At 42.1% G+C, this 21,524-nt stretch overlaps 5 protein-coding genes across 8 annotated transcripts in view; 3 read left to right on the top strand and 2 right to left on the bottom strand.

The window, feature by feature from the left end:
- LOC109472653 (synaptotagmin-9-like) overlaps window positions 1–1,329 on the bottom strand; it is a 69,502-nt gene extending 68,173 nt beyond the window's left edge. Inside the window, exons 1-2 of one of the 2 annotated variants that reach the window (XM_019772501.1) lie at window positions 1,174–1,329; window positions 123–323 (exon numbers count right to left, since the gene is read on the bottom strand). In XM_019772501.1, coding sequence (XP_019628060.1) covers window positions 123–305 — 183 coding nt within the window. In that variant the 5' untranslated portion in view covers window positions 306–323; window positions 1,174–1,329. The remainder of the gene's footprint in view (window positions 1–122; window positions 324–1,173) is intronic. The other variant, XM_019772492.1, reaches the window with a different exon arrangement.
- A 374-nt stretch (window positions 1,330–1,703) lies between these two features.
- LOC109468849 (mesenchyme-specific cell surface glycoprotein-like) lies at window positions 1,704–7,983 on the top strand. Its single transcript, XM_019767209.1, has 12 exons — window positions 1,704–1,917; window positions 2,466–2,684; window positions 3,256–3,460; window positions 3,971–4,136; window positions 4,635–4,749; window positions 5,022–5,192; window positions 5,403–5,415; window positions 5,698–5,786; window positions 6,121–6,374; window positions 6,677–6,897; window positions 7,433–7,547; window positions 7,888–7,983. Exons 1-12 carry the CDS (start codon window positions 1,704–1,706, stop codon window positions 7,981–7,983), a joined length of 1,878 nt encoding a protein of 625 aa, XP_019622768.1.
- A 334-nt stretch (window positions 7,984–8,317) lies between these two features.
- On the bottom strand, window positions 8,318–10,589 carry LOC109472994. Its single transcript, XM_019772859.1, has 4 exons — window positions 10,291–10,589; window positions 9,880–10,003; window positions 9,454–9,620; window positions 8,318–8,867 (listed from the first exon to the last, which is right to left on the bottom strand). The coding sequence occupies exons 1-4, from the start codon at window positions 10,332–10,334 to the stop codon at window positions 8,393–8,395; spliced, it is 810 nt and encodes a 269-aa protein (XP_019628418.1). The 5' UTR covers window positions 10,335–10,589; the 3' UTR covers window positions 8,318–8,392.
- Window positions 10,590–10,694: 105 nt separating this feature from the next.
- LOC109472999 (MICOS complex subunit Mic19-like) lies at window positions 10,695–14,354 on the top strand. 2 transcript variants are annotated; one of them, XM_019772871.1, is made up of 8 exons: window positions 10,695–10,869; window positions 11,619–11,679; window positions 11,931–12,007; window positions 12,332–12,406; window positions 12,692–12,762; window positions 13,120–13,255; window positions 13,615–13,651; window positions 14,138–14,354. In XM_019772871.1, exons 1-7 carry the CDS (start codon window positions 10,804–10,806, stop codon window positions 13,648–13,650), a joined length of 522 nt encoding a protein of 173 aa, XP_019628430.1. In that variant the 5' UTR covers window positions 10,695–10,803; the 3' UTR covers window position 13,651; window positions 14,138–14,354. The 2 variants fall into 2 exon arrangements, with proteins under 2 accessions (XP_019628430.1, XP_019628441.1); XM_019772882.1 differs by lacking the exon at window positions 13,615–13,651 and having other exon boundaries at window positions 10,696–10,869; window positions 14,138–14,181.
- A 973-nt stretch (window positions 14,355–15,327) lies between these two features.
- LOC109472549 (TBC1 domain family member 30-like) overlaps window positions 15,328–21,524 on the top strand; it is a 39,680-nt gene continuing 33,483 nt past the window's right edge. For both annotated transcript variants that reach the window (XM_019772343.1, XM_019772335.1), the window contains exons 1-2: window positions 15,328–16,058; window positions 18,758–18,922. In XM_019772343.1, the coding sequence (XP_019627902.1) occupies window positions 15,608–16,058; window positions 18,758–18,922 (616 nt within the window). In that variant the 5' untranslated portion in view covers window positions 15,328–15,607. The remainder of the gene's footprint in view (window positions 16,059–18,757; window positions 18,923–21,524) is intronic.

The following is a 21,524-nucleotide window of genomic DNA, read 5'->3' as shown; positions in this document are numbered from 1 at the left end:
CTATTGATACATGTTTATGAAACATGTCTGTACATAACTTATGGTGCAATAAAAGAATACTTCTATTGAGACAGATGTACTCTTTTATTGTATACATGTAGTTACAGCCTTCCAAAAATCACCCTGTAGTTATATTCTTCCTCCTCTTCCTCCCTCTCTTCTCTCGTGTAGACATTCCGATTCGCGGTCCGTCGTTCTTTGGCTGTCGTCATGACTCGCGCCATTCCTTCAATCAGCTCCGGGCTTTTCGTATCGTCGTCAGCTGACCTTTGGCCAACCGCGGGCTCCGATGATCCATTACCCATGGTGCAGTGTGGGAAAAGCTGTGGACAAATTTGCAAAAACTTGAAAAAGACAATAAAATGTTTATCTTTGTTATCATAACCAGTGAACAAAGATAATGACACCTGATACATTTCAACAAAAATGATAATTAGAAATCTTGACACGAAAAATTTAAGTGCTAGCTAGGATACTGTCTCCTTCAATTAATCAATCTGCCCATCTATCGCTCAATGATTTGCCTTCAGTTTTGGTCCGCTATCAAAACTCTACTTCACACATTAACCAAGAAACGGACATGAAATATTAAGCAGACATAACATTACCAACACAACACAACACACACAAAATGTTATCAACTGCCAAAAAAAAGGACGAGAAAGCAAAATTTGGGACAAGATAGAGCAGTGCTACTGGAGGGCCTGCAAGCCCTTTTTCGTAAGGCGTAATCAGGCCTTTTTAGGCATGATTTAACGTAATTCGTAATCAGCTCTGAGAATTTAACGTAATTCGTAATCGGCGGCGAAAATTTGGCGTAATTCGTAATCAATACCCCCCCTTGCAGACCTTCCTACTGTAGTGGTCAGAACTGACCAGCCGCCATTTTCAAAACTTAGTAGTCGTACGTAAAGAAGAGATTTTGCCAACCTTTGTAGCCATATTACGGTAAAATTTGTGTTCTATCCTCAACTCTGTTTATGAAATTACACTGAATACTGCCGACACTGTACAGTTGAAACTTATAACAGCTCTGAACGGTCCGCAAACACTGCAGCCAAGTTGTATAAACTCACGCCAAGAAAGTTTTCCTTGGCCGCCATCTTTCTTTTTTTCAAGCACACAGATTTCGGCACTTGCGAGCACTAGAAAGTGTTCAGGTTACCTCTTTACCTTACCTGGCTGTGTAAAGTTGATCTGCACGAGAGGACGCTATAAGTTCAGCCTTTGGTTGTCAGGATTTGTCTCTACATTCGCTATTTTGTGTAATAAACTGTCTTCCTCGCACACTCTTACTCTGACGTCAAGCTTCCTGGTCTCTTGGAAACAAGGGTGATACTCGGGGTCACTGCAGGTCAGCTTGTACAACTGCCATCTAGCGGTTTACACCAAAATAGCAAATACAGCCAAATGTACTTTGTCCCGAAAAAGGGCACGCCTTAGTCAGTTCATGCGACCTTGGAATTTTCTTATAGATTACTTATAGACGTCATACTATACAGTATTAGTAATTAATTTGATATGAATTATTGTTGATGATTAATCGAAATAACATTGAAACATGGTTATTCCTGAGTGCACGTTAATAAATATTGAATGTCAGCAAAGCATTTATTTATTGTTTTTAGCTGGCAGAAGAGTCAACCTAAGCCCCAAAGGGTCAACTACTGATAAAAAGTTGTGAGCCAAGTGACGTCAGCAACATGGCCGCAAACTGTGACCTCCAGTTGCACGCCGTGTCCTTGGTGTGTTTCTTCACTCTGAGCTCGGCATCGCTCACGCTCCGGCCTCTCTCCTCGGTCTACCTCCCCTACAGCCTGGGCGGGGAGGGCGGCGAAGGCCCGCGGTACGGTCTGGACACCGGCGCCGTGGAGAAGCTGGGCTACGACGAGGAACGTCGAGTAGTTTACGCGGCCGGTACGAACTCTTTAATAGTTTCTATCAGGCTCCTCATGGTCTTAATTGGCCAGAACACCATGCCAGAGGTGTTAGCCCTCTATAGAGTACAATTTCTGTAGGCTGCAAATTGTACCCATGTCGCCTAACTCTTCTGGCATACTATTCAGTCTATTTAGCTAATTTGTAGTATACTTTTTCTTCAATCTGCGGAGCCTGGTACGGTAGAGGTAGCCTCCGTAGCAGGTTTATAGAAGCTGGGGGTTAGGTGGTGATTAGCCCAGTTAAAAAAATGGGGGTAATTCAACCAGGCCGGCTGTGTTGTCTATATGCAATCAGAAAATAGCACATAAAAGCTCCCAAAGACCCCTCCAAACCCCAGTTTTTGGCATGCTCTGGAGGCTAGGTAGAGGCTAGATTGAACCTCCCTAACCTTGACCTCGTAAACGTTCTACAACGCCGCATGCCTGTCCGACCAACATACATGTCTGTGAATCCAATAACACTGGGGACTTTTTGATAAGCGATATCTACTTAAAGTTATCAAGGCGGCGTCTGCTTTATTTCAGGAGGCGCTGGTATCTTGAACGTTGTTGACATCTCGGTTCCCTCCGAGCCGAAGGTGTTACACCAGCAGCAGCTGCCAGGGGGCGTCCTGGATGTAGACGTCTGTGGTGATTACGTCGCGATTGCGCTGGAAGGAACGCCTCTTCCACCCGGCAGAACGGACGTCTATCCGGTATACCAGGGCAACGGCGAAACCATGGTGCCTCTGCATGGCTTTAAAGGTGAAGAAGAAGAACTTGATTGCAACGAATACAACGTATTGTAAGAAAGAGGAGGAGCAGTAGAAACAGATAAAAACCCTGCTGCATGGTCCCGGGCCGGGGTTCGAACCCACGGCCCCCGGGCGCCAGGTTACAATCCGACGCTCCTACTGAATCAGCTGGAAGGTCTAGACCCACCGGATCAGTTGGTAGCGCCTATGACCCCCCCCCCCACTGTTACAGTATGGCAAAGTTTACATAGTTGGTGATGCTAACAATATCTCGCAGTTCTAAGAGGTGACAGTTCTAATTCTTCTAAGAAGCCGCGGATCTACTTTCAACAATAAAGACTAGTAATAAACCAATCTAACTCTATTGATAATAATATGGTATGGTCAGGAATGAATTACATTATCTCGTTGAAAGATGTTAATTAATAAAAATGAAACATGTTACAGGGTATAAAAGTAGTAGATCATATGGTATTAAACAAGAGGCATACGTTGACAGTAATTCTTATCTATAACATACTAGGTTCTATCTAAAGGTACTCTAATGTATAGGTTTGACTTATTCTTTCCCGTTTCTCCAGTTGGTAGTACCAGGCCGGACTCATTGAAGTTTACCCACGATTGTCGCACACTGGTAGTTTTGGACGAGGGCTGGCCTGGCGAGGACCACACAGGGGTTTTCCAGGACCCCAGAGGAGCTGCCATCATCCTAGAATTCAATTATACAAACCTGGGCAGCGTACATATTGTTCTTCGGAGGGCAGACTTTCGACGGTTTGATGAAATGTGATTGCTGGATTTTTTTATTTGTCTTAAAAGTTTTTTCTGCAAAAAAAATACTGCAACCCCCCCCCTTTGTTTAATATAACTTCATACTTCAACTTCATTTAAGGATTTATGGCCATTTTCAGACGAAGGGTGCATATTTTGGGCTCCTGAGACCTGGTATTAAACCCAAATAAGCTGACATTTAGCATTGGATCTTGGATGTATGTCACAGAACTTCATTCACACCTGTGAATGACATGCATAGCTTTAAACTTTGGAACAGTCTTCCGAGGGAGATCGCTAAGATCAGGGACAGACAAAAATTCAAACGCGAAGTTAATTCTTTCCTCAGCGCACACCTCTGACAGCGCTCTGTCTAGGCAGTCCGGCTGCTAATGCTGAGTGAGAGCTGACATAGATAAAAAAAAAGTCATATAATTGAAGCCCTTAACCTATTTTCAGACCAAAAACGTATATCTACATATATTATATATTACGTATATATATATATATATTATATACATGTAGGGCGTCCCTGTACCAGTCCCGGGGTGTACGCTGGTTGCTAGGCGGGTCCACAGCTACCGTTGCCCCTGACGACCACCACGTCACAACCTTCAACTTCTCCCAGACCCTGGAGCCGGAGTACGTCACTTTCAACCAGGACGACTCCAAAGCCTACATCTCTCTACAGGTGGGGAATGTATATATATAAATATATATGTCCAGTTGTCTAAGGTGTCCCTAATGATAACGTACATTGATTTTTAGACATGTATTTCCTTTGTAAGACGTTTTTGTTTGTTTGTTTGTTTGTTTGTTTGTTTGTTTGTTTGTTTGTTTGTTTAGTTTAGTTTAGGATCTCCATTAGTGTAACTTTCACACTACTCTTCCTGGAGTCCATGGTGAATAATCAGATACGATTTGGACCATCGCACACCGGAGCATGCTCCTACTCTTTTTACCTTCGCCAAGACGGTTATGTTTTCAGAGGCGTTCGTGTATGTGTGTGTGTGTCCGTCCGTCCGTCTGTAAACACGATAACTTGAGAAGGCTTTGGTGGATTGTCTTGATACTTGGTAGGTGGGTAGGTCTTGATGAGACCTAGAAATGATTAGATTTTGGACCCCCTAGCGGCTTGTTTTAAACGTGTGTTGAAACTAATCGTATTCGACCTCATCCTCACTTTTAGGACAACAACGCCATAGCAGTCTTGGACATGCGCACAGCGACGATTGAGGACCTCTACCCCCTGGGCAGCAAAGACTGGAATCTCTCTAGTATAGACACAAGCGACCAGGATGGAGGTGACGTCACTTGTACTATACAGAGTCTCTCATACTTTTGTTAGCGTTTTTGTAACGCCTGCATGCTGGTATTAACCTTTCATTTTAGGCTCCTACACGGCACCCTTCCTTCTAATAATGAATATAATGATATATGAAACAAGAGCCATTTTCTAAAATGTCATTCTAAAACAGTCAAGAATGTCTTCACATAGACTATAGGATTAAGTGCGGCATATATTACATCCAGAATGTGCAGTTATGTGCGTAACTCCGCTTTAATTCAATTTAAGGGATAAATCTAAGAAACTGGCCAATCTACGGACTACGCATGCCGGACGCCATCAAACATTTCACGCACAACGGGCGCGGTTACATCGCTACAGCGAACGAGGGCGTCACCACGAGCATCACGGTCAACGGCACGGTGTACAGCGACACCTTGCGGGGACAGGACATTGCAAGTAACGCATTTTTAAAAATATTCCAACATCTAATCACAAGACGTGGTGACGGCACACTCAAGTTTTTTTCAACTTATATTAATGCCGCCACCAACACATGGGACAATACAATACTCATTTAAGTAAGTAAGTAACGCATTTGTTGTTCGGTATCGACGCTACGTTGGGCAGTTTTTTCGAGACTCTTGAAATCCTGAGTGAAACCTTCAGGAGTAATCAATTTGTCAGTGAAATTGGTTCATGATCACAAAATATAATCTCCAAGCAGATCTTTTGGTGGGGGTAAGACTGTATTAAATTGGCCAGCCTGCATCCATTTCGGTGGGGAAATGGATACAGACTGGTCAATTTGATACTGTCTTACCCCTAACAAAAGTTCTGCCTGGAGATTACACAAAATACACAAATTACGTGGTTGGATGTAAATCTTAAAAGGCTGCACATTTTATTTTCGTGGAATCGTGATAATTTACAGATAGTATATCATACTAAAGTGAAACCTAAGACTCTTGTTTTCCTTCATTTCAGACGGCTTACTGTCAGATGACGTCAGCTCTAGTCTGAGAGACGCGCTTATGGACCCGGCTCAACTTGGTGACGTAGTTTTGGCGACTTTTTTTCTTCTTCTCTGAACTTTTCATTCTATCTCGAGGGTGCATTTCGTATATATTCTCTACTTTACAAATAATTTATTCGTTCTTTCCTCAAAAATATTCTGATACAGTCAGCAGTGGAAAACACGTAACCAGTCCCTCCAACTTTATCCTGCCACTTGCTATAGTATGTAATCCAACACGACAGGGTGTCTGCTACAACACCAGTTACCATGGTGACAGTCGTCTAGTCCAGGTCATTGACCTTGTTTGTTTAGAAACGGAGGTAATATGAAGATATGAGATAATGAAAAATATTTTGCATTCCGTCCCAGGCTGTGTAACCTTCAGCATCACGGACGGCCTGGATCCGGGGGACCCTCGTAAGGTCCGGGAGCTTCACGCGTTCGGCGGGCGGGGCGTGTCCGTTTTCGACGCGGAAGACCTGAGACTTGTGTGGGACAGCGGAGACGATTTCGAGAGGATCGGAGCCCGGGTCCACCCTGATGTCTTCAACTCACTGTTCAAGAGCGAAAGCATGATAGACGAAACACCGGAGGACAGTTTCGATGACGCGTCGTGTTCTAAGGTTGGTGTTGTGATCTTCAATTAATTTAGAAAAAAATGACAATGACTGAACTTTATCGCATATTCACGCCCTACATATGGGCCAGATGCAGTACGTTAGATAACTGAGGTATAAGGGTAGGAGGAACAAGTGCTGCATTACTGTGCTACGTCTATATCTACAAGATCCCCTCTCTCTTTCTGAAACAAGCATGAACAAATTTACAAATTTTTTGTGCGCTACAATGCTTATCAAAGTCTGCATGAAAACAATGGATCGTTTAAATTTTTTAAATTTCCTTTTCTTTTGGTTCTCATTTTAAGGGACCCGAGCCACAGGCCTTAACAGTTGGCCGTATGGGAGACCAGACGGTGATCTTCGTTGGGAACGAGAAAACGTCGGACATCTTTCTGTACAGCTTACGGGACGCGGAGGCGGTTGTGCCGAGGTTTGAGAGCGTCTACCGCGGGGGTAGAACGGACCTGGTCTGGGCGGAGGCGTACCGGCTCAGGGAAGTGGGAGACATCACCCCAGAAGATCTCATGTTAGTAAAATCATCATACCAATGTGTTCAATTGTGATGATACAGATTTGCTGCCACCCCCCACCCCCAAGCACACCGGTTCACCCCTACTCTCTTACAAAGGCGTTCTTTCTAGTGTCGTTCGTTGCATATGAATTTGATGTCTTCAGATTACAAAGGTTTTCATGGAGAAACCATTGCAACAATCGCTAAGCATGATCCACACCATTGGATGGCGTTCAGCACCAAGGACGGCTACAAACGGGACTACGGGCACTCATTTGAGTATGGCATGTACATAGGGGTGGTAGGGCATACACTGACGTAATGCACGTGCCCCTTTTGCCTGGAAAAACCGTTTCTATGAAAAATTCAAACATTAACGTTAGTTCTTTGACGCAAGTCGCCGTCATTTAGCCTGGGTGCCGTCCTATTTGTATTCCGGGGCTCCCATACTCGCACTCGAAGTTATAATAACCCAGACTAGCCTGCATTAGCAAGTCAATAAATTTCTATTAGTCACGTAACTAAAGTTTGTTTCTTTCTTCCCTGTTAGATTTGTCCCTTCAGACCGCAGCCCTAACGACAGACCGCTGCTGCTGGTTGGCGGGACGGTCAGCGGAACTGTTTCCGTGTACGAAGTGGTAGACAGCGGTCAAACTTCGACGGCGGTGAGTATATTTACAATCCATTGAGGTCTAGGAAGGAAGGATTGTGTTTCTGATTTCAGTCACTGACACTGTGTTATACACAATTGTACACCATTGTCTATTACGATATAGTTTTTAGATATTGCAATCTATAGTCCTTGGATATTTTTACAATCATACACAATTCGGGGGGGGGGCATGTCTGTGTCTCCTCCCTACCCTATGTATTTGAAGCCTGAACATCAAGCGAGAACCACTAGTGACCAAAAGTATCGGTTGCACTACTAGTGACAGAGAGAAGCGTGTAGTTGTCAAAACTTGCTTCCCTAAGACTTACACGCATTCCTTGTGTTCCATACAGTGCCGTGCCACTGCGACGCCGGTTGCGTTCCTGTGGAGCTTTGTACTAATGTTCTACACCTTCAGTCGCCGGTTTGGTCCACGGCAAATACTCTGATTATCATCACTGGTACTTCGATAGGTTCTTATACTTTGGTACCTTTCTATCGTCCAAGCTGGTGTGTTACGCCGAAGGGCGGTTATATATATACCGGCTCTACAGATACAGATACAGATCGTGTACGATACATGTATATGCAAATAATGACACCCTGCAACCGGTACATACTAGTATATACTAAAATACTACTACTAGTATTACTAATAGATAAATTTGGGGTAACGGCACGGTCACATTCGTTGTAGGTCGTACAACCGCCGACAGAGATCTAAGGCAGCCTTTTCCGTATTACTAACAAGACAAGCTGAATTTTGCACGACATGTCCAAGACTGTCCCACGAATCCCCCCAATATGTGATCGTACGACGGTAGCGCGACATATGTGACCGGCCCTTCATAGCGCCAATCACACATGTACCATCCACTCCCTCATACAGTATAACGCATAGAACACTAGATGAAACGCCGGTTGCACGATCAGAGCGACTTGCGCCATGAAAGAAACGGTCTTTCTTACACTTCTACTGAAGTCAATCACGGGTGGATAGTAACCCCCTGCATGGTAGCCCATCTTCCACAACCATGCAATGAAAACATTGTACGCCGCTATCAAGTACATCGAGTACACAACATCGCTGATGTGTAACGGGTACCCACTGATGAACACGTCTAGTATTGCTAGAAGGGTGTTACACCCGTGTTTGATGACGGTTCCCGGCCCTGTTCGGGTGATGACGAACCAGTAGAGGATTGCGATGGCGAGGCTGGGAGCGAGAGAGGCGCTGAAGAGCGCCCTGGAGACGTGGTGGTACCACTGCAGCGGTGCATGCCGGTAGGATGGCGGGCTGACGTGGTAGTTGTAAGCGAGAACGGCGCTCCAGCTGTGGTAAAAAAAAGAATAGCGTACGTTGCAGTCATATGCGCCATTTTATTATGATTTTAAACAAGATTGCTCATTCCTTGAAAAAGACTGGAGTTGTACAGTCGAAAATTTGGGTGAGTCCAATTTTTGTTGTGTTGGAAATTACAGTTTAAACTTACTTCATAATGACTTCTACCAACACAGATGAACTTTCAAGATAAGTTTCAAAGACAGTTCTAAAATCATTTACTAACATTTCATTGAAATAAAATGTACTTCTTCTACTAATCTAGAAATAACCTAAACCCTTAACTCTATTTGACAGGTGTGAGGTTATGTTATTGTATGAAATTAACATCAACGACTGTATATCATTTGTATGAAACATCTACAACTAGTACTGTCCTGAGAATATCCTAATTTTGCTGTACGTTGTGAACCTGTGGCAAGAGCACGTAGCCAGGTACTAGGTCACAAATGGATCATATTCTGTGAATTAATTACGTAATCCAGTCACATTTTTCGTGTTGGATTCCTATCATCTTTTAGCATCTTTAGTGAGCATACTTTAGATGAACAACACCAACACAAGACTATCGACTTACCAGAAATGTAGAACAAGAAGAGTGCAGCCCCAGTGCGTGTAGCGAGTGGTCCAGTACACGGCCTGGCGGTTTGTACACTTGCTCCATAGATCAAACAGGAGGTAAGACAAGGAGATGGCGGCAACAGCCAGGCGATATATAACATACGGCACTTGGTTCACCATCCACTAAAACAATAATAAGGAACCTCTATGCGTTATAGAAATTGAGAAAAAAAGACAAAACAGAGGCCACTATGGGCCAACTGTAAAGTTAACACTGTTTCTAATAGTTCCTTTGATTTATATATAAACTGTGATGGTTAAATGTTTCCAAAGCATTCAGAACTTCAATGAAATTAAACCATACATATATGTCAATAAAATCGTCAAGCATCTTAATCAAATCCGTCTTTTCAAAAAGGGTTGCAGTCAGATAAATACTTACAGGTGAAGTAGAGAAGTCCTTGGCGTATACATCAATATTGTTCTGGCTTTGGTCTTGCACAGTTTCCTCTTTCCTGGCGGCTGTTCCATAGATAATCGTCATGGCACAGACCAACAGGAACCATCTATATAAACGTTGAACACTAGTGTTGATTGTAAAGGATGTGAATTGAACCTCACGCCCCCTTCCCCCACAATGAGAGCTATTTTCCTAGTCCCAACAAGAAATCTTCTACTGGCAGAGGTATATTATAGTGACACTCTAGACACACATGATGCAGAACTAACGTTTCGTACCGTAGCTATACCAAGAAGTAGCATTTCTGTGAAAGAGCAAAATACAATGTACGAGTATACGTTAACTAAGGCCGCAGCAAGTTAACTCCACACATAAGACTACATAAAACATTACCTTCGTACCGGCCGATGCGAGAGTTTGTATTGTATGGACATCATCGTGATCAAGTTCTTGACTATAAGCCTGCCAATGACAGTTTTACTTCTGTTATGTAGAGACCTCGAGATTTACCAGGAAGTGCGACCTCCCGGTTCGGGAAAAAGGATGCACGACCTTTGACACACTTACGGGAAACTCACTCGACAGCTTTTACCTGATACAATATAACCACAGAATATCGGGTCTTTTTTGTCAACATACATGAATTATGAAGAAGCTGTTTTGTTTTGGGGTAAGGTGGATATCATCGTAAATCTTTCCCAAGTTGTCATTGTTATACAGACAAGGAAGTTGAGTCGGTCTGGCTGACGTATTTGAACACGATATTTCTCCCGCGTTTTTACCCCCCACTGCCTGACGGGAAATAAAGTTCACCTTTCACCCCCGCCCTCCATCGCTCCCAGGTGTCACGGTGGAAAAGGGGATATTTTTAGGCAAAAACGCCGAATATCGGGTCTTCAGCTCGCCATGGGAGGATCCCAGAGTACGAGAAAGGTAACGTTAGAGCAAGGAGACATGGAGGGAGTGGTGAAGGTGCGTATATGTCTGCAGCTGTCTCGTCTGTGCTCTGTGTCCTCTAAGCATGGTACCGGACGAATTTGGGTGGGAGGGGGGCAATAATTTTTTTTCCGTGCCATGTTATTGTTCTTTCATTACCATAATCTGTAGCGTATTCTTTCAACAGCGTAATATGTAGTTTGTATAACCCATCTACGTTTCTTAAGGTAATTGTTATACACACGCTTGGGTTAGTAGTAATAGTACTACTACTAGTAAGGTAGCCACTCTACTTTCTTCCTTTTTGCTTGGCAATAAATTTGCTTCCATATGTAATTATATGATATATGATTCCATAGAATCTCTAGAACTAGCTACAGATGTAGGAGACGTTAGGAGTTGGTTTTTGCTCCAAAATTTATATTGTCTTCCGTGTAATATTTATGTTCTGTAGATTATTGTAATAATATTAAAAACATAATAATGCTTTTAATTTTACATAATAAAAACGAGAAAAAAAAATGAAAGATTGACCTCATCATCATCCGTAGTTCAATGTAAAATTGAGGTTACCATAAATGTAAAGGTGTACAGGCAAGATTTTCAATATCTTTCATATAATGCATATTTTATAGGTCCCCCAAAATTGACATGAAAAAATGTGTTGATTTTATGTTATAAAAGCAATGAACTATTGAAAAGTACATGTATCAAGGTTTACAGGTCCAGTCTGTTGAAAATCTGCAATGTTGATGTTTTTTCATTGTATGATTTTGAATGTCCAGGTGTCAGCATCAGTAGTGAAGAGGATGAGGGGAGAACCTGAGGATGAACCATCATCTACTGGTGAGTGAGGGAAGGAGGGAATGAGGGAATAAATAAATAAATAAATAAGAAAATGATTGCATTAGTAGAGGAATGAGCAGATACGTAAACAAGTAAATGGGTGAGTTACTGACAGAATCAAACAAAAAATGTAAGTAAGAAAGTAAGAACAGGGACATCACAGGGTAGGTAATATGCTTTTTTAATATATACATGTACAATTTTTGTACATAAAATGTACATGCTATAACAGACCAAGTTTTTCTTAACAGGTGCTCCACCATTAGAGCCAGAGGCTGGAAGATCCAGGGACGGCATACCAAGAGAAACACTACTTCCACATGAGCAGGTTTGTTATAGTGTCATGTTGCTAATAGAGTACAACATACATGAGACGACAAGCAGCTGAATGCAATCAGATGCATAGAAAATGTAGCTCATCTTTCATAGATTCACTTTTTTGCATTTCTTAAAATAAAATCATGTTGGCTGATTGTTATGAACAGATTCCCTTCTTTTTTTTCAATCATGACGTAACCTGTATTTTGTTATATTTTGTCTGACTCTGAATTCATTCATCAAGACCTCAATGAAAAGCAGCCAGCAGAATGATTTGAGCATTTCATGAATAAACAGACTCCAACAAACAAACTTTTCATTTTATGCATTGCAGAAAGCAGTTTTACACGAAGCCATACAGGAAAGGGACAGATACTGGCAAGACAAGCTTCAGTCAGTGGAGGAAAAGGTAAAACTATCATACTGCTACATTGAGCTATAAATGCTCTCACATATCAGAAATCGCTTTTTTTTAAACACTACCTCCATATACACATAGTGACTAAGAAGTGTGAGATCAAACCAATGACTGTTTCTTGGCATATTTACATACTTACCCAGCCATTAAATGCATTATGCTATCAGATTTAGTCAAAAGTATGAAAGATGAAGCCAATCTGTTTAAAGCTACAGTTGTAGACTGACACTTATTGTTTGTATATGTTTTGTAAGTTATAATGATTGTTCCCTCCAGAATGCACAGTTGAACCAGCTGACAGTCGAACAGTTCCACAAGGCAGCTGAGGAGGTCGAGGCCAAGTTCATGTAAGTTCACAAATGTTTTACATCTATTATGAATACAACTACAGTAAATAGTGGCAGATGGAAATTGAAGATAAAACTTGTTTACGAATAAAGATTGAGGTGGTGTGAGATTTGGTGGCATATTTTTTGTTTTATTTGGGTCTGATAGGATCACTTACCATATGAATAATATTGCATCCCACAGTCAAAAATGGGAGCTAATGTCAAGATTTAGTTTTGCTCATTGCCATAGTACTATGCTTTTTTTTTCTCCTACAGAAGCTGCTACAGAGAACATTATAGATTGTATTTTTAATTATTTTAAAAAGCCAGCCCACATGATTGTTGTTTTTCTGTGTTGTACCATTTATCCCACAGTAAGCAGCACTACAAACCAGTCTGCCAGGATCTACAGGAGGCAGTCATGACCTGTTACATCGAAAACCCCAAACAGACCCTCAACTGTGCACAGCAGACCAAAGCTTTCACCAGCTGTGTGGAAAATGCAAGATTGGTAGGTTTACAAGCTTCTGAGAAACTGTAACCAGCTTCAATGTATTTTACTTTATGCTGTTGCTAGAATGAACATGAAAGGTATTTAGGGCTTCAAAAAGCCATAGTAGTACTTTTAAAGTGTAATCCTCCCATGCATTCCCATTTGAGATAAAATTCTGGCATATATGAATGAAACTCACCTACCTCATCTTGTATTGCACATGTTCACTACCTTTTCCTCAAGAGGGACTTCCAAATGGCATCTGTGAAGCTGATGTTTAATGATCGTTCTTCATGTGAAGGACTCTTTGTGTCCTTTGTGTCTGCTTTGATGTGAAGGATTTTTTCATGATTGTGACTCTTTATTTGCAATGCAAGCATTCCCTGAGGACTGGTTTGGGTCAACAGGCATAAGGTACATCAGTGTTGGAGATACCTGTTCACCACCTGTCACAGAGGTTATTGTTGGATGTTGTTCATGCCCATGTGGGCTCATATGTGACTGGTTACAATGTTATACCTGTTGTCTGACTGTTTAAACTGTTAGTACACTTAACAGTTCACAGTGGATCTGTGATCACACAATAGCAGAGATGGGTTTAAGTGCTTCGAGTGTTTTTTAAAGCAATTGTCTCTGTTTGCTTCTGATGACAACATCATGACTCTTTTGTATTGTATGTACTTATGCCATAAGTACTTTAGATGTTCATATACATTTGTACTTTAAAAGTTAAACAAGTTTTGTATTCAGATATATAAGCCGTGCAAAGTACACAATTTTAGCCACTTTTTCGTATTCAAAAATTTACCATTGCCTACATTGACCTTACAGTAAATATTTTAATTTCAAGACATACATCAGATTTCTGACCAGATTCTTTCTCTCCCTACATCTCTACAGAGTATGCTACAACTCAAGGCATCATCGTAGCTGAAACATCAAGAGCCTTTCACCTGTACCATCTCAAAGAGTGGAAAGCCAAAGCTTTTTATGACACAATATTATATGGTAACCAGAAATGAAGAAAAGTAGTAACATTTTTGTTAAGTTAGCATAAGAATCTGCATGTGCATGCTTGTGTACAAAAAGTCCCGAAGCCATTTAAGTCTACTGTCATGAGTTGCACAGAATGAGTGCAAAAAAAGACGTCCAGTCCAGCTGCAGTTCATTATTAAGTTGCTAGGTGCTCAGCTGTGTAAAAAGATATTTCGGAATGACAGAAGTTGGTGCTTTACAGTCCTGCTATTGGCACATGGCAGTACAATGCTGTTTGAGTGTCAATGATCATATATCATGCAAACTTATTCCTTTTAATGTATACAGATTTAAGTAACATCTTTAAAAAAAGTGTAACTATCACAATGTTTGTTTCCAAGTTTATGTCTTCCACTGAATGGAAATGAAAATTCCAACTTAATAGTTGCTATGGAAGTACTGCTGACAAGTCAATCATACTATTTGTTTCTATGCCTGTGTTGAGTACATATACATTATATGTACACTGCAAGGTCTGAATATGACAATTTTTTTGCTGCTTGGACTATACATGTATGACAAAATCAGTATGTGAGCGCTCAGGTTTCTTTGCGGCTATTGACAGCTGTAACATTATTACGTTCTAAATTAAATTAAATGTGATGTCTGTTCAATAAAGTAGACCCAAAGGTATAGTGTTGTCTGGCTCATCTTTTATTACATGGATGCTTTAGTTATTTTAAAGAATCTACATGATAAAAGTTGTTAAGATGCAAAAGTTGACAATGAGCAGAAAAGGTATTGATGGTGTAGTGTGAAGAGATCGTCATGCATGGCCTATCAGACAGTACAAAATAAAATTATTACTGAAGATTCCTTCGGTTTTGATTTCATATTTCATGCTCAAGCAATGAAAACTATGTATGGGGAAAATATGTATGGGGAGGGAGTTTTTCTTCACATGTATCTGTTTCCAGTTTAAGTTAAGAATTAAGTGGGCTGTTAAGATAAGTGTATAACTTGAGTGCAGCTCCACTTTGTCCTTAATTGTCTTTGTATTGTTTCTTCAATCAGCAATGAAAACAGTCTTGATAGCTTGAGTATGCTTAAATCATGAACATGAACTTGTTACCTGAGTTGGTACCACACTCTTGATAAGTAAACAGATGCGCGATTAGAGAGATTTAGACACCTTGTTTTTCAGACAAGGTTCGTCTGAACGTCATATGTCTGTCTATGGCAACATGACTCAACAAGTGCGTATTCAAGAAGCCCTTAAAAAATCGATTGTCATTGAGTCCTTTTGTGTCGTCACAATAGCCGTGCCCCCAGCTGTGCCGGAACAAGTGTGCATAAATTATGTTGATGAGGTAAACAGGTGGCCAGCATGGCAAGATGGCGGCGGACCCTCCAAACTCCGAGTTCGCCACAACAGACATGGAAGAGGACGACGACAGCGACTTGGAGGAAGCCTTGCAGGAGTTGCCGCTACGCAGGAGGGAGAGCTCTCGGTCCTACAACAGCTCGGGGTCCGACTGGAGCCTGAGCACGGTCCGGAGCAACTTCGGGGAATGGCTCCTGCGAGAGGAGGGTGACGAAAGAGGGGGAGGGCTGGGGTTACTAGTAGACCAGCAGGATCGGCGGTCGCTCATCGACGGGCTTCTCTGCGAGCTGTACGACCGGGTCCCGTACGGTTTGGGGCGGGACAGCCTCGACAGCGACACCTACACGGAGTATTCCTCCACTTCAGAGGTGCACTGTGCCGGGACGCGCTCTGAACAGGAGCTAGAGCCCTCCCATCTTACGTACACGTCACGGGTACAGAGCGCCTGTCTACGAGAAAAGGGTTAGTAAAATATGGGCTACAAACTTGCTTCTACACTATGCACTTCTTCTTACACAGTAAAATACAACGGGTTAGGTCATCTTGGTTCTATAACAACCGCTCTGTGTTGCGATGTGTTCTGTTAAATGGGTTGACAACTTACAAAACTTCTCTCAGTAAATTGGGCCACAAAATTCCGATACGTAGTTTGTCACATTTGGCATCTGCCAATCTTAAACGTACACAACCTGAACTGAACCTTATTTCACATTTCCAAATCCTATTAAACTAGGTCCAAACGCTTTTGAAATGTTCTAGATACAAGCAGACAGACCTGGGCGTCTGTGTTTACCTGTAACTTAACACTCAGACACCTGTAGGCTGTATTCTAGAGAGAAAGTTAAACATGTCCCAGGACGCTATGTTTGTCCTTTCGATCATTTCAAAACTTGTCAATCAACCACAAAATTGTAACAACCACGCTTAAGAAATATATTCATATATCAGCTGTTGTCGTGGAGGAAGGTTACCCACACAAGTTTCATGTTTTAAACTCCGATAACATGAAAGGAGCGCCAAGATCTGTTAAAATCACAGTTTTATGCTTGGCTGCACAATTTAATTGCTTGTGATTAATACCTATCCGGGTCGCCTTGTCGCAAGATATGATCTATTTGATCTATTTTATAAACGTTTCTCTTAGTTGTCTGTCTGTCAGGGCGCACTGAATAAAGAAACATTAACTTTTAAAATCATGGCAAATATTATTCACATTTTTTAAAGTAACAATACTAGGTATTAACCCCCCTGAGAAATACTCTTTTAAAACTATTAAGAAATCCAGTGTACCAGAATGACACAAATGAATAAGCTCTCTTTGATTGTAATATTACTAATATCCTCTTTTTTCTATATACATGTCAGGATTTTAACTGAAACCCAACATTAATAACCTATGAGCTAAGATATCATGTTGTATGCCCCTCAGCACCCTTAAGTGCCATATGGCCCTAACTCTAGACTGGTACACTAATAAAGTACACTTGTAAAGGTTGAATAACCTGCATCACATATACATGACTTCAGCCACCAGCTATGCCACTATAGATGTAACTTTAGATGTTATTCTGTGTATGGAGGTAAACGTTAGTAAAATCATGCTATGTGACATTGGACGGACACTCCCTTAATGCCAGTGAGTCAAATATAAACGTGATACCAGTGTTTGGGATAAGTAAATATTTATTCTGACTTGAGTAGTGGTAAGGAAAAGGTCATGTAACATCAGATAAAGTATAATATCCTGTTCATCTAAGGGATGACTGCCTTTGGCACTAGGAACAAAATTCCAACAGAACTCAACTTTGTTACAGATATTTTTTTTTTAGATATTTGCGTGCACAGCGTATGTAATGATTGAAATTCACTGTGAAAAAGTTCTGGAAGATCATCAAGCAAGAATGATTTTTAGAAATGAAATCAGGGCAAAAATAGTGTTTGGCTGAAAAAAATGAGAGTATTTCAGGCCAAATGGCACAACCATCATAGGAAAATAATGCTAATTGCCTGAAGTATTTTATTATTCATACAAAGCAAACTGCTGCGTCTGCAGTCCAAGTTTACCAGTGACAAATACAGACTCCTTAATTGCACCAGCCATGTACATGTTTTATGACTGTGGGCTATTTAGGCATGTAGGTTTTATTACACTTGGGGGTAACCATGTAAAAGTCAATGGTAGGCTGGGACTTTTAAAGGCATCCAATGCGATTTCTTGGCAGCAAAACTGGAAATATTCTGAATAAGGCAATCTTTGTGACATTGACACATACTGCTTCACATTAGCACATCATACTTTGGGCTTTTAAACCTGCAGAAACAAGTCCCAAGATGTCCTTTATTTTCTAGGTGGTACCCTAAAAACCAGCCAAGGGCCCTTTCAGTAACCATTTTTCGTCAGAATTTTCGGCATTTTTTCTCCATGAGGGTCAACATGCATGGGGATAGTGTGGTTTCAACTTAGTATGTGGATAAATGACTAGAATGTTGACTTTGAAAAGTCGGGTTTCCAAGCCCTGAAAACTGCACTGGATGGCTTTAACCACCGCTTGGGGTGAGAAGTTTCATAGTGCTTTCAACAGGCTTACCTGCTAGATAAACATCCTGTAGATTTCCTCATGGACAGTTGGCTTAAAACACTATTCATTTTCTATCTGAACTGTATACACTGTATACCATAAGTTAATTGCTGTTTTCCGTGTAATAAACATACTGGCATTTATATATAATATGGGGTCTTTCTTATAAGAACAATATAATATTAATTACAAATTTTGAAAGGTTTAATAGTGAAAAAAAAGACACCAACTAGATATTTTTCCCAAACATCCAAACATACTTACCTTGAAATCACCTGAATCCTACCTACTAAACAATCTTTCACTACCCCAGCTATCTTAGATTCTTATGCTGAGGTCACAATAGATTCCCACACGGGGCCCGACCAGGCAGCTTTTGGGAACAAAAAAATACAGTTTAAAAGACAACAAAACACAGAAAAGTTTTTAATGATAATCATGGGCAATATTTCTGTAAATTCTTGATATAAATTGATAAATTTTCGTTCATACAAACAGCCTGGCCAGGCCCCGATTTGGAAACGTGACCCAAGCCTTAGCATTATAATAAACTCTAAAACTATCCTCCCTGTCCTGGTGCAGATGTGAAGGAGCTGCGTCAGATGGTAGAGGAGCTGCGGAGGAGGACGAACATGATCTCCCAGAAGCTGGTCCGTCAGCTGAAGAGACGCGACCGCCGGAAGAGCAAGCTGCAGAAGAACTGCGACATCCTGACCGCCATCCTGCAGGCTGTGTCGGAGAAAAGAAGTAAGTAACAATGATGACGGAATGATTAAAGAAAAGTTTGTTGTGTGTGGCTCCAGAGTGGTGAATATCTCTGTAACACAGGTTTTGATAGCCAAATACAATGGGAATATGAATGTACCAATAATGCCATCCTCCAGGCTCAAGGCGTCAGAGAAAAGAAGTAAGTAACGATGATGGAATAATTAAAGAAATTTGTGTGTGTGGCTCCAGATATGAATATCTGTAACCTGGTATATCAAATGGGCAATAATAAATACAATGGTATAACTGAGCAACAGCAACCTGCCTGTAGTCCAGGCTAACTAACAACAACCCCCAAAGGTCTCCACTTTTATACTCTGTCCAACTGTGGCCAGGACTGCCATGCTAGGACAGGACTGATAAACCACTCACAATACACTGCCCACAGCCATAGATCCAGAGTGTAACAAACAGTTCCCTTAGCAGACTAAGGGTTATTAGTGCAATGATCCTAGCAAATGCTCCATGACTTAGGCACCAGCTTTAGTGGCTCTGCACTGGGCTTTAGTATTAGCAGTGTGGATTTCTCAGCTATACTGCTAGAAGTGCTGGTGGTTCTGACTTCAGTAAAGAGTTTTCAGAACAGACACACAGTAAGCGATCTTTATGTGTCATTATTAGGATTGTAAATAACACAGAAAGCTGCCACACACATGATGCCACAGGTGATTGACTAAAGCCACGGGTGTTTAACTCAAGCCTGGTAAACCAGTACAATGTGCCCGCGCGATGCCGTGTCAAAAGGTTTACAACTGCAGACACAAACCTGGATTACAGCCAGGTAGTCTGGTAATGTTTTTCAACTTTTGATCAATTTCCAAAGACAACCCAAAATAGACTTGTACTTGTTGCAAGCACGTCTAACCCCCGTTTGGGGAAAAATGACGTTATATTCGGTTTAAAAAAAACCATCCAAGCTTAATTCGTACACACAGATGTCTTAATTTTTCAATACAAGTTTTTTTTTGTTCATGTGTGAAACGGTTGGATTTGCAAGGCTACACATTGATCCATGGTATCTCATGTCCTGTGTCACCCAACGTGCAAAGGTCCTGCAAGAATAATGATTATGATTACTGTAGTTATCAGTATTTTTAAGCCTCAGGCTAAGGTAGGTACTTAGTTACAGTAACATTTGATGTTTGCCCCAGTTTCCTGTGCATGACCATGCAAAACTGACAAATGTACATGTGAATACACGTGTAACAATATGTATTGTTAGTATTAAAGCATTTGTATTATCGCCGGTTCTATCCCCTCCCTTGGGCGGTGCCGCGGTCGCCTGTTCGAACACGTGCCAGCGCACGTGCCAGCGCCGTGTTCGAACAGGTGATCTATACCGGTACCGTTCGAGGGAAGGGGCTCTAGAACCGGCCGGTTACAGATTGAATAAACGAGTTGAGATCAAGCCATTGACGAGTTCAGACGCGCGTCCTTCTTCGTCCTGTTACATCTGGTGGCAGCGGTGCGTTGCCGCTTGCGAGCGGCCGCACCCACCGCAGCGCCATCACGACGATGCCGCCCGACTAGCCAACAGCCCCGGCTGAGCAGAACTTGACCGCCGCCATCGCTACCATGCCGCCCGACCCGCCAGCCCGCTACCCGGCCAAACCGACTCGACCGCTGACAGCCGCCATGCCGCCCGACACACCAGGCCGCCGCTCCGTATCCGGCCACACTGACGAAGAACCCGTCGACGCTACCGCTACGTGCCACGACCTCTTTTGTACCCAGCCGTGCTCCTGTGAACCAGGCCTGCTATGAATTTGCCATTTGTCTCAGACATGCAACCCTGCCCAAGACCGTCAAGATCGTGCCATGCCGTCACCTTCCGGCCCGAGCGGACCGTGCCACGTCGCCGCGTCCCGACCGCCGACCGCCTGCGGAACCCAGCCCGATGACTCCAGGGAGCCCTCGTGTCACAGACGACCGACCCCATCATGAGTAGGAACTGACTTTCTAACATGACGTGACCTGCTAGATCTTTGCTGCGAACTCTCTACCCACAGAACTTTCTAAGACCTATGAACTCTTGTGGTGTTGACTTGCTGTTGCACAATATGTGATGTTTTCTATGTTTGCCCTTGCTCGCACGCCTACGGGAAGCGACCAAGCCGCATTGAGCCTGTGTATTTTTGTGTTACTTGCGAAATATGATGCTTGCCTAGTAAAAAGTCTACGGGACGACACTGCAAGGAAGATCATTTTTGCATTCCCGGATCACACTGTACATAGCTGTGTGACGGTCCGGAAGTCCCCGCACTGCCCCACGCTAGGGATTACGCGAGGAAATGCGAACTTTGCCGAACAACTACAGTGGGACATCCGAAAGTACTCCCTACAGAACTCTCTAACATGGGATACATATGTTAACAATAGTTGTAAATGTGTCTATGAGAATTGATGAGCCAACATATTTCTTCAGAATCTATATATTGCGAAATAGAACAATGGATTTGTAATCAGATTAGATTATGTAACGTATTTAGCATGAGTAGCTTGCAGGTGAGGGCACCTGCTTAAGTAAGGGGGGAGGAATGTAACAATATGTATTGTTAGTATTAAAGCATTTGTATTATCG

This window comes from Branchiostoma belcheri, unplaced genomic scaffold, assembly GCF_001625305.1.
Source record: "Branchiostoma belcheri isolate BF01 breed outbred unplaced genomic scaffold, Haploidv18h27 scaffold10, whole genome shotgun sequence".
Classification (NCBI taxonomy): Eukaryota; Metazoa; Chordata; class Leptocardii; order Amphioxiformes; family Branchiostomatidae; genus Branchiostoma; species Branchiostoma belcheri.
The sequence above is the reverse complement of the archived record's forward strand: the minus strand, read 5'-3'. Positions and strand labels throughout refer to the sequence as shown.

Bases quoted from the DNA above. Each gene is read 5' to 3' on its own strand.
- LOC109468849 (XM_019767209.1), top strand. From the start codon at position 1,704: ATGGCCGCAAACTGTGACCTCCAGTTGCACGCCGTGTCCTTGGTGTGT. The intron at 3,461-3,970 runs GTGATTGCTGGA...ATATACATGTAG, and splicing joins TTTCGACGGTTTGATGAAAT to GGCGTCCCTGTACCAGTCCC. The intron at 6,375-6,676 runs GTTGGTGTTGTG...TCTCATTTTAAG, and splicing joins ATGACGCGTCGTGTTCTAAG to GGACCCGAGCCACAGGCCTT.
- LOC109472994 (XM_019772859.1), bottom strand. From the start codon at position 10,334: ATGATGTCCATACAATACAAACTCTCGCATCGGCCGGTACGAAG. The intron at 10,004-10,290 runs GTAATGTTTTAT...ACGTTTATATAG, and splicing joins TCGCATCGGCCGGTACGAAG to ATGGTTCCTGTTGGTCTGTG. The intron at 9,621-9,879 runs GTAAGTATTTAT...TTATTGTTTTAG, and splicing joins AGGACTTCTCTACTTCACCT to TGGATGGTGAACCAAGTGCC.
- LOC109472999 (XM_019772871.1), top strand. From the start codon at position 10,804: ATGGGAGGATCCCAGAGTACGAGAAAGGTAACGTTAGAGCAAGGAGAC. The intron at 11,680-11,930 runs GTGAGTGAGGGA...TTTTCTTAACAG, and splicing joins GGATGAACCATCATCTACTG to GTGCTCCACCATTAGAGCCA. The intron at 13,256-13,614 runs GTAGGTTTACAA...TTGCAATGCAAG, and splicing joins GTGTGGAAAATGCAAGATTG to CATTCCCTGAGGACTGGTTT.